Consider the following 12,354-nt stretch of genomic DNA (forward strand, 5'->3'; position numbering starts at 1 on the left):
CCTTAACCCAAAACTCAGCAACCCTTTAGGTAGCCCCTCTAGCAGCACTGTTTGGCTGAGATCAGAGTATTGGGTGAGTGGTGGCTGGGGCTGGTGTGAGACCCCCAGAAAGGGAGCTGGGCACTCATGGGGGTGAGAGACCAGCAGGTTGCCTGGGTGCGGGTTGGGATGGATGGATTATTTCGTTATTTCTGCTTCTTATCCATGATGGTGAGTGAGGGGCCGTGCTGGGCGCTGGTCTACATGGAGAGGGTTGGGCAGGACAGTTGTGGGACTGGTGGTTGCTTATGATGGACATTGTTACCTGCCCTGGGGGTTCTTATTCAGGCCCCTAGCTGCCACCCCCCAGTGAGCACCTTTGGGCAGCGGAGAAGGCTGAACAAGGCTGCTGTGCACTGGCATATGGAGGACCCAAGGGAATAGTTGGTGTGATGGCTTGTGCCCCTCACTGCTGTGGCGTGCAGGGGAGGGGAGACAGGAAGAAACCATCACACTTGTCAGTGCAAGAGGTGTAAATCAAAGGCAAGACGTTTGGACTCAATTCCTTTGGGGTATCAATTCCCAGGAGTGCAAGGTGCTAGCGAGCAAGGCTCTGGTTCGCTGTTCGGGCTGTTGAATGCTGAGTTGCTGGCTAGCACAGTTAATGCCATCCTGGATTTGATAAAGGATGAGGCCCCGTCTTTGTGTGCATAATCAAGATGACCCTGCAGACGCCTCGTTGGGACGGTAGTGATTAAATAGCCAAGGGCTAGCAGTGCTAGATAATTGTAATGTCCAGGTAGATGACAATCCGGGCATGGTTCAGATTTCCGTGACTGCCAGAACAGCAATTGGACTGCTTTGAGTGGCTGTCAGCTCCCTTGAAAGACTGTCTGTGTTGGGTCTGGTTTTGAATTGGGAGCGCATGTTGGAGGAGGCATTGATGCTACCCTCCGGCATGGACCTCCGGCGTGGTCTCTTAGTTTTGAGGTTGGGGCACACCACTCCTTACAAAGCCAATGGCCTGTTTTGGTGGCCCACCTTGAGAGGTTGAGGACACCATTGACGCCACAGATAAGGCTGTTCAATCAGGCCACTCTGTTGATGGTTGAGGATTTCATCATCTGTCTTTCATCCCTCCCCTCATTGCTCCAGTGGCCCTGAAATATCCTCTGTGCTGGCCTTGCCCTCACAGTCACCATGGTTTACTGATGACCTGTAAGAGGGGAGACAGCTAGCATGCTGGTGGCAGCGGTCCTGTGCTAAGTCCAATGGAACATGTGCCCTATGGCTGTACAGGAAGCAATGGCTTCTTCACTTCCATCATAGCAGCCACACAACTGTCCCGAGTGGCAGATAGCTTGGCGAATCCTCGCTGCGTCCACTGGGTTATCCGACCGACTTTTCCCACCAAGAAAAATTTTGCAGAGAAATGTGTTTGAGTCCAGCTGTCTACGCCGTGGAAACAGCGCTGTGTGTTGAGGGAAGTAAAAGTGCATCGTCTTCTGCCGCGGGTGTCGCTCACTGAGGTGGCGAAAGTGCCAGCATTACAAGTCATGAGCTGGAGCCTTGTCCTTCCTGCCGGTGAAGGCTCGCGGGGAAGTACGGGATCCACTGTGGGTCAAGGCTGTCAACAAGTGCCCGTAGCTCTTAAGGAATCGACGATGAGGGCCATGCTCAAGAAACCAATTTCTGACACTGACAATCTGGCTGACTACTGACCTATGGCACGTCTCCTATGTTTAGACAAGGAGATGTGTGCGCTGGGGCAACTCTGGTGGCTTCTTGGTATCTCAGACTTGCTAGCTTCAGTTAATCAAGGTATGGGATTGGAACTGCACCAGCTGAATTCATTGATGATCTCCTCCTAACGATGGAGGAAAACAAGTTGATTGTGCCAGTTCTCTCAGACTTGTTGTCAGCCTTTGATGCCATTCATAATGAGGTTTTTGCTGACATACTTGCAGACCTGGGGGAGAGGATCCATCATTACCTTTCAGAATAGCAGTGGGAAGTCATTCCTCTGCCCAAGGCGTTGTCTTGTGAGGGATCCCGGTGACCAACATTGTCACTGCTTCTGCTCCATGTGTATATGAGGCTGCTGGGAGAGTTAATGAACAGGCCTTGGATTGCTGTTGACCCCTAGCTCTGCATCTCTCACCTCTGACCTGAGCAGAGCAGAAGAATGAAATAGCCAATGGCTAGATGAGCTTTCCTTAGAGCTTTTCTAAATACAGAAATTGTTCTGACTTAAACTAAAGTTGTGATGATACACTGAGTTAGTTAAATGTACAGGTGCAAGCTAACCCAATGTAAACCAGGTGTAGACTAACATGAGTGTCCACACACAATGAGGTACCCATTGAAAGTAGTGCCTAGTAGTTAAACCAAAGCAACCCTTCTGTAGGCCAGGCCTTTGATGAGGGCTTACCGGCTGTGACGCAGTCCAGAGAAGAGAAGGCTGGCTTGAGTGAGGGACCGTGTCTGTCAAACAGGTGCCTGAGTTTCGCGCAGTGTTAGATCCTGGGCCCCTCCTGGATGTGTCTTTGGCCAACAGTTCTGGTATTTTCCTCTGCACCTGGCGAAGTGAATGCGACCTCTTGTCTCTGAAGCAGGGTCCTTGCCACTAGTATCCACACCCTTGTCACCTTGAGGCTAGACTGCTGTAATGTGCTCTGCATTGGGCTGCACCCCAAGACCATCCAGAACCTGAAGTTAGTGCAGAATCCCACAGCCTGCTCCGTACTTTCATTAAATCAGTGCTCTGGGAGGTGTACCGGCTTCCAGGTGGGATTCAAGGCATTGGGTTTAACCTCGGAAGCGCTATATGGTCTCGGACCTGGAAACCACGCCATGATGTACTGCCACAGTTGAGATCTGCTGTGGTGCTTGAACACTGCCAGTATAAATGAGGGAGCTACCAACAGTATGTTTTCCAAGAGGTGTCCTCAGGTTTGGAATCTGCTCCTTCGATCTGCCAGAGCAAGCCCATCTTTGTTTAGGGAGGGCGTGGGCTGAGGTTTGGAGAGGCTTCATGGCTGCATATGTCTGGCCAGCATTTGTACTGTGCGGCTTGACTTGTGGTAGGCACCCAGAAATGTAGGCTGAGATTCAAAGGTCTTAATTCTCTGGCAGGTGAGTGTTCCCAGCACAAAGTGCCATCCATGATGCTGGGTTAAGTGCTCTTGTTGGCACAGGGCCTGACTGGCCCAGAGTTGAGGCCCATCAATGAGATGGTGGGGGGGAAGCGTGCACTGCTTTTGCCCACGCTATGTCTTTTCTGAAGGTTATAGACAGGTTCAGAGCTGTTAATTTAGCCTGTTCCATGGAGCTCCCAATGCTCCATGCCAACTTCTTAGAAGTTTGGTGACTCCTGTGCATATGTTTCCCTTCCCCACATGCCAGCCATCTGGTTTCAGTATGACTCTGAAATCCAGTGCAAAGAGCTTTTCACGCAGCATTTGCATCTGAGCCTGAACCGAGCTGTTTAAAAAATCCAGACCCTGCCTCAGTATGAAATCTCTCCTGACTCCTGCACTAGAGCGCCTGGGCTAAATTTGCAAGCTTCTCGGCGCGCCCCAAGCCCCTAGCCAGATCTTGCGAGCTTGTCACTACTCAAGAAGCATGTGTTGATGAACTCTGAGCCATTGTCCCAGCCTTGGCTGTGTCTGAGAGGTTGCCAGGGCAGCTGGAAAGAGGCGCTTCTCTCTCCACATCCCCTCTTTCTCCCAGTGTGTACAACCCATAATCTGGGAGGGAGCCAAATCCCACGCTACATCTGGATAACAGTGCAAAGGCTCAGGAGTAAAACTGCAAACGCCGCTCGGTCAGCCCCATGCCTTTCCCCCTCTGCTGCAGCAAACAGCAAAAACTGTGCAAAGTAACTGGGGCCACTGCTGTCCTGTGTCATGATCCCTTTGCTGCATGGTCAGTGATCATGCCACATTTGTGCGATGGCTGCTACTCTCTCACACTATTCTGTATCTGACCCATGCATCATTGTAGATAGAAGGGAGTGAGAAGCACAAGCTGCATCTAAGGGCCACCAAGAAGATAGTCCAAAACAGGAGGCACAGGGCCCCAGGGGGCAGGAGAGCACCCAGGTATTATGTGTCCCAGTGATTATCCTTGAGACCCTCCTAGTGGCTCTGGGCGTGAGTGTCAGTCATCTGTGCTGTGCACCAACAAGGAAATATCCTGCCAAAGCGATCTGGTTATTGGTCAGGCAGAGGCTGGCCCAGAAGGCATTCAGCAGTCTTGCCTCATGCCTGTCTCTAGTGACTTGTAAAAATCTCAGGTCCAGAGCTGGAGACTTGAGTGCTCAGGCATCCTGTCCCCAGAGTACCTTGTGACCTCACCTGCCACCTACAGGAAGAGGCTGCAGCACGAGGGTTTCTTGGCGTATGGGCGGGATCTGGGTCCTGTTGTGCTCTCTCTCTCTGCCAGGCAGTGTTTGTAGAATAAAATGTTCACTTGCTATGGCCCGGCATCCTGGGTATAAATTAAAGCTGGGGGGTGTCTTCTAATTCAGCAAAAGCAGGGACTGTCTCTTTTAGTGTGCGAAGTGGGGAGGGGAAGAATGGGCCCAGGGTTAGGGTGCTAGCCCAGCAGTTGGCAGACGGGATTCAATTTTGGGTTCTGCCACAGGCTCCCTGTGTGACCTCGGTCAAGTCCCTTGGCCTCTCTGTGAAAGTTTCCCCATCTGTCGAATGGGGATAATAGCAGTGCCCTATTACCTACACAGGGTAATACATTAACGATTGTGTGGGGCTCAGATACTATGGTGAGGGGGGCATATTAGTGCCTTTGGTAGTCAGACACAGCACCAAGCAAAATGTGAGTGTATTGGAGGCTTCCCAGTACTACTGTAATACGTGTAATATAAGCTCCTCCTCAATCCAATGGTGACACGTTGTAAAGGTTAATTTGCTTTGCTAGGCACATTCCTGTGTGCCATTGATGGGAAACCTTTATTGGTCCTGTCACCAACCGTCACCGCCCTTCTGCTGGTCACAGAGCCATAGAGGTCTGAGATTGAGCCAGGGTGGGGGAAGTGTGCTCTCTAGTCCATCGTCTGGCACCAGAGGAACTAGATGCTGCCTATGTTTCTGCTTGGACTTGACGGTAGTGTCTGGGATATTCGCCCTCCCGCTTTGTGTGCGTCACCATGGCACTTCCATGGGACTCTCCATTATCCTTCATGTGGCTGGAATCCTCAATCTGCGAACCCAGCTGTGGTTGTGTGGCCAGCTGGCCATGTGCCCTGGCAGGGCGAACTCATTCAGACCCTGACCTCCTTGTGTTTGTACAGCACCAAGCGCAGCAGGGCTCCAAGCTTGGTTGGCAGCCCCTACATGCTATCATAAGGCATGTAATAAATGAGTCAGGTTGTGCTTGCTACCTGGTAGCAACGGCCATGCCCCGGTGAGAATACCAGTCTCCCATGTTGATGTCGGGGCAATCTGTGCTGGGATCCTCAGCCCCCTTCCACCCGTTAACCCAGTCTGCTCCCCGCGCAGTAGCCAGTCGGGTTCTACTGCTGATACTCCGTTATCGCCGAGTTGCAAAGTGGGTTCCTGTGGCTTTTGCACCCCCTGGAGAATCTGCCCTTGAGAAACTGCTGCTGCACACAGTGGGCTGGGCTGCTTGCACGTACTGTGGAGGCCTGTCAGGGTAATCGCACCAAATCCCAGCCCTGCCCACGGGTTGGAACAATCGGGTACCATGCGCCCAGGCGCTTTGGGGTGCAGCCTGTGGTGGGACCGTTGGAACTAGACTGAGCACAGCCCTAGTACGTCACAGCGGGGAGGATGGTCGAGGTGCTGCGCACAACAGAAAGGGTTTACGGCAGCGCGTATTTTGGGCCCCTTTGTGGGGGTGGTGACAGAAACAGAACCTCGTGATTTAAGGCAGTTCTCACTCCAAGCCTCAGCCCCCAATCTCTAGATTTACCTGCTAACCCCCTGCTGTTAGCTCCAGATATGTAAATACATGCTGGCCTCCAGAGACTGTCTCCAACCAGCCAGGCCCTGCAGAAAGCGTAAACGGGACTGGGGGAGTTTCACTTCCTCAGCCATTTTTGCAAAATGAATGTTTTCAGACTCCTGAGCTGCAAGCTGGAGCAAGGCCTGACCCGCGGCAGTCTCTGAGCCTCTGCACTTACAGGGCACTTTGTGATGTCCTGTTGGTTCTAGCGTGCCAGTGGCAGGGCACGGTGTGTGGAACGGGGAGGATCCTGCCAGACACTGCTGCCCTTCCTGTTTCTCTGGCTGGGGCTGAGCTCAGGTGGATTCTGAGCAGGCGAGAGACTGACAGAGCAAACACACAGGCTGCAGTCAGACCTGTGCTCCCTTCAGGGTGGGTATCTCCTGGAAGCCTTCTGCAGTTTTGGCCTTCTCTTCAGAGGCCTCTTTGCTGTCCTCTAGAATCCCAGATGGTGCAGCACAGCCCCCTGCTCTGCCATCCTCTCCTTTGCTCTTGGAAGCATGGTAGATGGGGGCCAGCTGTACAGCTCCTGGAGGACAGACTGGGAAACTAGCTGCAAAGCTGCAGAGTGGTCCAGGTCATGAGCTCATCAAGAGAGGTGCCACCCCCTAATGCCAGCCCTGCACTTGCAACCCCCTAAACCCATCCTATGACCCTCCCCCAGGTTGAGAAACACTGATCTAGATGAGTTGAGTCCCCCGGAAGACCTGCCTAACCCCAGGGATATGTGTGCCCCTAGGTGAGAAGCACTGCTCTAGAATCCTTATTAACAAATTTATTTTTGGGCACAGGGGTTGGCTCTAATGATTTTTAGATTATTCCTAACCTCAACGCATTTGTGTGTTTTTGTTTGTATCACTTGGTGAAGCCGCCAAGTATCTAACTCAGGAATCTCCTTCCCCTACCAGGGAGTAGCCTGGAGCCAGGGTGTATCAGCATGGAGGGGCAGCCCGTCCAGCCAGTGCCCGAGGAGACGCCCCGCAATGCTAACCCGGCCAACGTGGGGCTGGAGCTCTTTGGCTACGTGGGCATCGAGGCGGTGCTGGATCAGATGAGGATCAAGACCATGAAAACAGGCTTCGAATTCAACCTCATGGTTGTAGGTGAGCGCTGGGTTTAACTCCCATGGTGGACTGCTCCCCCTCTCTCTGGGCTTTGCAGAGGGATGCTGATGGGGGCGCTGTGGTGGGGAAACCCGCACTGCTGGAGTCCCAGCTGGTCCTGTCACCTGGCCAGGATCTAACACCATTGCTGTGCTCTGTGAACATGAACCATGGCTCTGTTCTCACCTTGGTCACAGCAGGCGCCTGGCAGAGGGAGGGAGGCACAGGCAGCTGACAGGCATTCCTGGCCTGTGTCACATGGTGCCATGCAGCCCCCAGCTTAGGGCAGCAGTTCTGATGATCCTGCAAAGCTGGCAAAGGGCAGAGAGGATGCCTGGGATGTGGTGTTAACACCTTCTTGGTAAATAAAGGGCCCTGTCCCAGCTCAGGTGCTTCCTCCTGGAGTGAAGGCTGCAGCTTTGCGTGTGGTGGGGCATGCATTCTTCTCTCTCTGCTGGGAGATGTGTATGTCCCTCGCGCCCGCTGTCTGTGGGGGTCATTCTCTCAAGGGTCTCCTCTCTGCTCTCTCCCTCTTTCAGCTGCTGGGATGTTGTGTGCTAGTTACCCTCTCTCTCTGCATCCATCACAGCATGACATCCTCTGTCCCTTTCCACCTAGCAGGGATGCTTCCTACTAGTTCCTACCCCAGTCCAGGACTTCAGGGTTCCCAGAGCCTTTTCTGGACTCACTAGGCTGATAAAAACACCCAGCACTGTGCCAGGCCCTGCTCAGCTGTTGTCTCATTGTCAGCTGAGCCATGTTCATGTGGTCTTATTTCAGCTTGCATCAATATTGGAAGGGGAGCAAAGGCGTAGGAGAGGAATGATCAGTTTCTTCAGAGATGCAGAGAAATTGGAGCTCAGGGGGCTGGGAGGGGAGAGGAACCTAGACACGGCCCTGGGGTCGTGGTAACCAGGTTGCAGCAGCCTTCCCAGGACAGCAAGTTGTATTTGCAACTTGTTTCCTTAATACTGAGGTGGGGGTGCTGGGCAGGAGTGGGGGAGGGGAGAGAGGGAGGGCTTGGGTAAGGTGCCCATGGGAAGATGTCTATCTCGAGAGGAAAACCCCAATGTGAAATGCTCGCTTTCACTCAGCCTGCCCCCTGCTTCCTTAAAGCCCGGCTCGCAGACAGAGAACCGAGAGGAAACAAGCCGGGATTGCCGAGTTACTGTCCCAGCTCGGATAGTCACGAATGTGCACGTGGAGCTCCAGGGAGACCGGCCATTTTGCATGCACGGCGAGGCCTGTTCAGACCGGTCCGGGGAACTGCCCAGCCCGCTGGCAATGGCGCAGTGTGCAGGGAGGCCAATGAACTTAGGGCCAGTAATGTGGTGGTGTCAGAATGAAAGACGTAGCTGAAATCCTGCTGCCTAAATTCAAACCCAGCGCGAGCACCGACGGCTTGGCCTGGCTGGCTCTGGTATTTCAGGGTTTGCTCTCTGTCTATGACAGGCCATGGAAAAGGGAAGCGAGAGTGGGCAGAGTGAAGCACATACACAGTGTGGGGAAGATGGCAGAGGGGTGGTTTGATTGGATCTGTCCCATTTCCTGGATTATGAACTCTGGGGGGTTGTGCAACACCTAGCCCAGAAGGCCCTGATCTGGCCTGGGACCTTTGGGTCTGAGTGCAGTACAAATTAATAGCTTTTGGGAGCTTCTGGCCCAGAGCTTCTGCACTACAATGATTTCAGCCTAGCTTTGACTTAACTTGCTGTAGCTCCATTGATTTCAGTGGAGACAGTGAGTCACTGTCGCTTTACTCCGGCTGAGGATCTTGCCCTCTATGAAGAGAACCCTGGGTGTGCTCTGCAGCTGGAAAAAACATGTCAAGAAAGAATCAGCCGGGGGAAGGGCTGGGATTGGTTAGATAACAAAAGTGTGTGCCCACAGCGGGGTGGGGGAGAAGGGCTGGGAACCTGAGCTACCACTGGGAACCCAAAAAACAGTTCAAAGAGTTCTCAAAGCTACGAAATTCCATGCGGATTTCTTCTCCGGGAGAGAAGGGCACTTGTATGGAATTCCTGTGGTGCCTGCATACTCGGAGAGAGATTGCCAGGGGCCAGAGGGGAAGCCAGAAGCATTCACATATCATGGGCTTAAACCAAGGTCAGCGGGCTGCACTTTCCAAGGAGGCGTCTGGATGAGCAGGCTGGGAGCCAGAACAGCTCTCTCTGAGAGGGGCGGAGGGAGTGTTACAGCTCTGCAATGGATCCTAATAACCGGGGGAGTGTGACCATCTGGCTAGAGAGATAGTGAGGCTGGAAATGAGAAGGAAGGGCTGGGAACAGAGCAAGCAATGGGAGAGTCAGATCCCAGGATGGGCCCTGGGACACTGCATCAAGGATGGCTGTAGAAAGTCCAGCTACGGGCTAACTGCAGCCGACACTGCTTGTCTTTAATCCAAAGCTGAGGTCTATAGAGAGAACTGGTCTGAGCGGGCATTGCTTCCTCAACCCACCTAGACGCACTGTATGCTAATCGGGAGTCTGGGCAGGCCACGCCTCTGGAGTAAAGATGAGGTGACTGCAACATGCTGTCATGGGAATGAGGCGCAGCCCTCACGCTCCCTGCAAGGTGTCAGTTTGCCCCTCAGCTGGCCGAAGGTTGACTCTGACTTTAGGTGGAAGGACTAAAAGGCTTCCTCCTGCCAGGCGCTGAGCATCCTTCCTTCCCCTACCATCAGCGAGAGCATCCGGCACATGGCTGTGGTAATGTCGGGCCCAGACGATAGACTATTAATAATATCTGTATTGTGCTACCACTCCGAGGGCCCAGATTGGCCCTGTTGTGCTTGGCGCTAGATTTGAGGACTTGGGATAGGGACACTCTGGCTTTTCTCTGCATGACCTGTAACAGGGAGAGGCAGAGTAGAAACAGGTCAGCCCTACGTGCCAAAATCACGAGTCAGGCCTCGAAAATCATGAGATTTCAAAATAATACATTTAGGGAGGGTATTTGCCATCTGGCTTTTGAGTCTTTAGGGGTCACTTTTGCAAGCTTTTCTCTGCCGCTCTGAGGTCTAGGAACTTAGTGTTTAATGACAGCTGGGATTCCCATGTGATCCCATGGCTCCAGGAGCTGGAGCTTTAAGAAAAATGAGACTTGTGATAAAATCATGTGTGTTGGAAACACAGGGCCATGGCTATTGATTTTTGAGACCTGGGAGGAGGCAGAGGCAGTGACCGTAATCCACAGATGTGTGTACTCAGCACCCGAGTGAGACCAGTCAAGGGCCTGATCATTAGGATTCAGCAGAGCTGGTTTTGGATGAATGTGGGGAAATGCAGGGTGAAATCCAACTAGCTAAAGCAGCAGAATGGGGAGGACAGAGATGAGGCCAGAGAATTGTGTTCAGATACATTCTGTCAGTTCGTGATATGGAACTGCTTTAAGCTTCTAGAGTTCGGCACATGGAACAGTTGTTTGACAGCTTGTGAATCTGTATTTAAAGGGGAAAGAACATTAACATGACCATACTTTAAAAACTAAACCTCTTCGCTCTGTTACTATTAACACCTTAGATGATTCTAAGGGCAACAATTGACAAACCCCTATTTATTCTTCATGTAGTTTCCTTCTTGCATTCTACTCACCTCTGGCAATTGAACGAATCCCTTTCACTCTCAGGCAGTGGGGAATGCAACGGGATGCTGCAGTATCTCTATAAGGCATGTTTAAATCCACCCCTAGCGTTTAATGAAAATGCAACAACCACGAAGCAGTTCAGTTTTATATCACCTTGTGTTTACAAAACCTAAACGTTGACCTGAGTGGCCCTTAAATTAACAGGACCAGATCCCCAGCCGGTGTAAATCAGCAGAGCTCCGTTGACTTTAGTGAAGCCACATTAGCTTAAATCATCTGCTTAGCTGGCCTGAAATATCTATTTTCTTTGGAGTTAGAGTTTTGAAAATCTGTTCTTTTAATTTAAAACAACCTCTATTGGTGGGCTACAGTTAGTCAAATTCATCTAACTTTAAATTTACCATCAGTCCTCTTGGTTCTTTCATCTCTGCACCATATTTCACTGATTGTTTTCCTCCAATGGCACAGTTTTGGACGAGCTCCAGCCTCCAGATCCAAACTTCCCCAAAGCTCTGAGGCATTTGGATCTGGAGTCTTGCTTTGCCCACTTTGCTGCCAACCTTTTGCAGTGCTTCATTTCCATTCCCACCCCCAACATACTTAGAATCTTTTCTCTTTGGCCCCGGCTTGGCACTGTACCTCACCAAATCTTTATGGAGCTTTTTCTAAAGCCTTGGGTATGTGCTCTGTCCAGCAATAAATACTCCCAGATCAAGAGAAACAAGCCAACATGGAGATGTCAGAAAGTAATCCAGAGGAAGAAAGATGGCTCTGTGGAGCATAAACTATCAGCTAGAGAGGAGGACGGGGAAGATTACGGGATAATGGTTTTAAAAGAGCTAAGCAATGATAAGAAAAGCAAAGAGAACCAAACCCAAGGGAGTCAGATAAATCACTAAGGATTCCTCCACGCACTGGAGGAGCCAAGAGGCAGGTGAAGGAGACAGTGATAGCTTCAGGAGAATTTAACAGGCAATTTACTTTTTAGCAAAAGAGCTGGGCCCTTACGCGGTGACCTCGGCCGGGCAGAGGAGAGGCTGCCGGGCTGGGCCGGAAGAGTGAGAGAGAGACCTGCTGCCATAGGATCTCTGCATCCCAGTCACTGGAGGGGATAATATTGCTGGGCTTCATCTGATACTGTGGAGGGGGAGGGGAAGGGGGCCCACCGAGCCCACCTCGGCATCGAATCCCATGCATCCCACAGACCTCCCTCTGTAGGCCTGGGCCATGTTCCCCTCAGCGGGGAGGGGAGGGCGGAAGCAGATGCAGAGGGCAGATCCCGAAGGAGCTGGAGAGTGAAATCGGAGCAGTGAATGGAAAGGGGGTGGGGCTCCTTGCCAGAGGAGAGGCAGGTTTGCACTCTCCCCCACATCAAACAGCCCCCGCTCTTAGCTCCCTGCCCCCGGTCTGAGGGGCCCCAGGGCTATTGGAGGTGCCAGAAGAGGGAGCAATCTGCCCTCTCTCCCAGCAAGAGAGCCACCCCCGCCTCTAACCACGAGGGCTCTGTGGCCCGCAGCTGAATGGCGAGCCAGTGTGCATCTGCTAGCATGCCCTGGCTTGCCCAGGAGGGCAGCAGCATCAGGGCCCAGCAGGGCATGTAGAGGGACCCAGGAGGCCAGGCCAAGCCAGCCAATTGCAAATGGGAACATTCAAGCTAAGGACTTCCAGCTGTGTGCTGGGGCTCTGCACATCTGCTTCTCAT

At 52.4% G+C, this 12,354-nt stretch overlaps 1 protein-coding gene across 5 annotated transcripts in view; it reads left to right on the forward strand.

Annotated features, from left to right (window-relative positions):
- The window catches only part of SEPTIN12 (septin 12), an 82,142-nt gene that overhangs the window by 52,044 nt on the left and 17,744 nt on the right, over positions 1-12,354 (forward strand). For all 5 annotated transcript variants that reach the window (XM_073362595.1, XM_073362594.1, XM_073362598.1 and 2 more), the window contains one exon: positions 6,873-7,067. In XM_073362595.1, coding sequence (XP_073218696.1) covers positions 6,873-7,067 — 195 coding nt within the window. The remainder of the gene's footprint in view (positions 1-6,872; positions 7,068-12,354) is intronic.

Source organism: Lepidochelys kempii, chromosome 10 (assembly GCF_965140265.1).
Source record: "Lepidochelys kempii isolate rLepKem1 chromosome 10, rLepKem1.hap2, whole genome shotgun sequence".
NCBI classification, from domain to species: Eukaryota; Metazoa; Chordata; order Testudines; family Cheloniidae; genus Lepidochelys; species Lepidochelys kempii.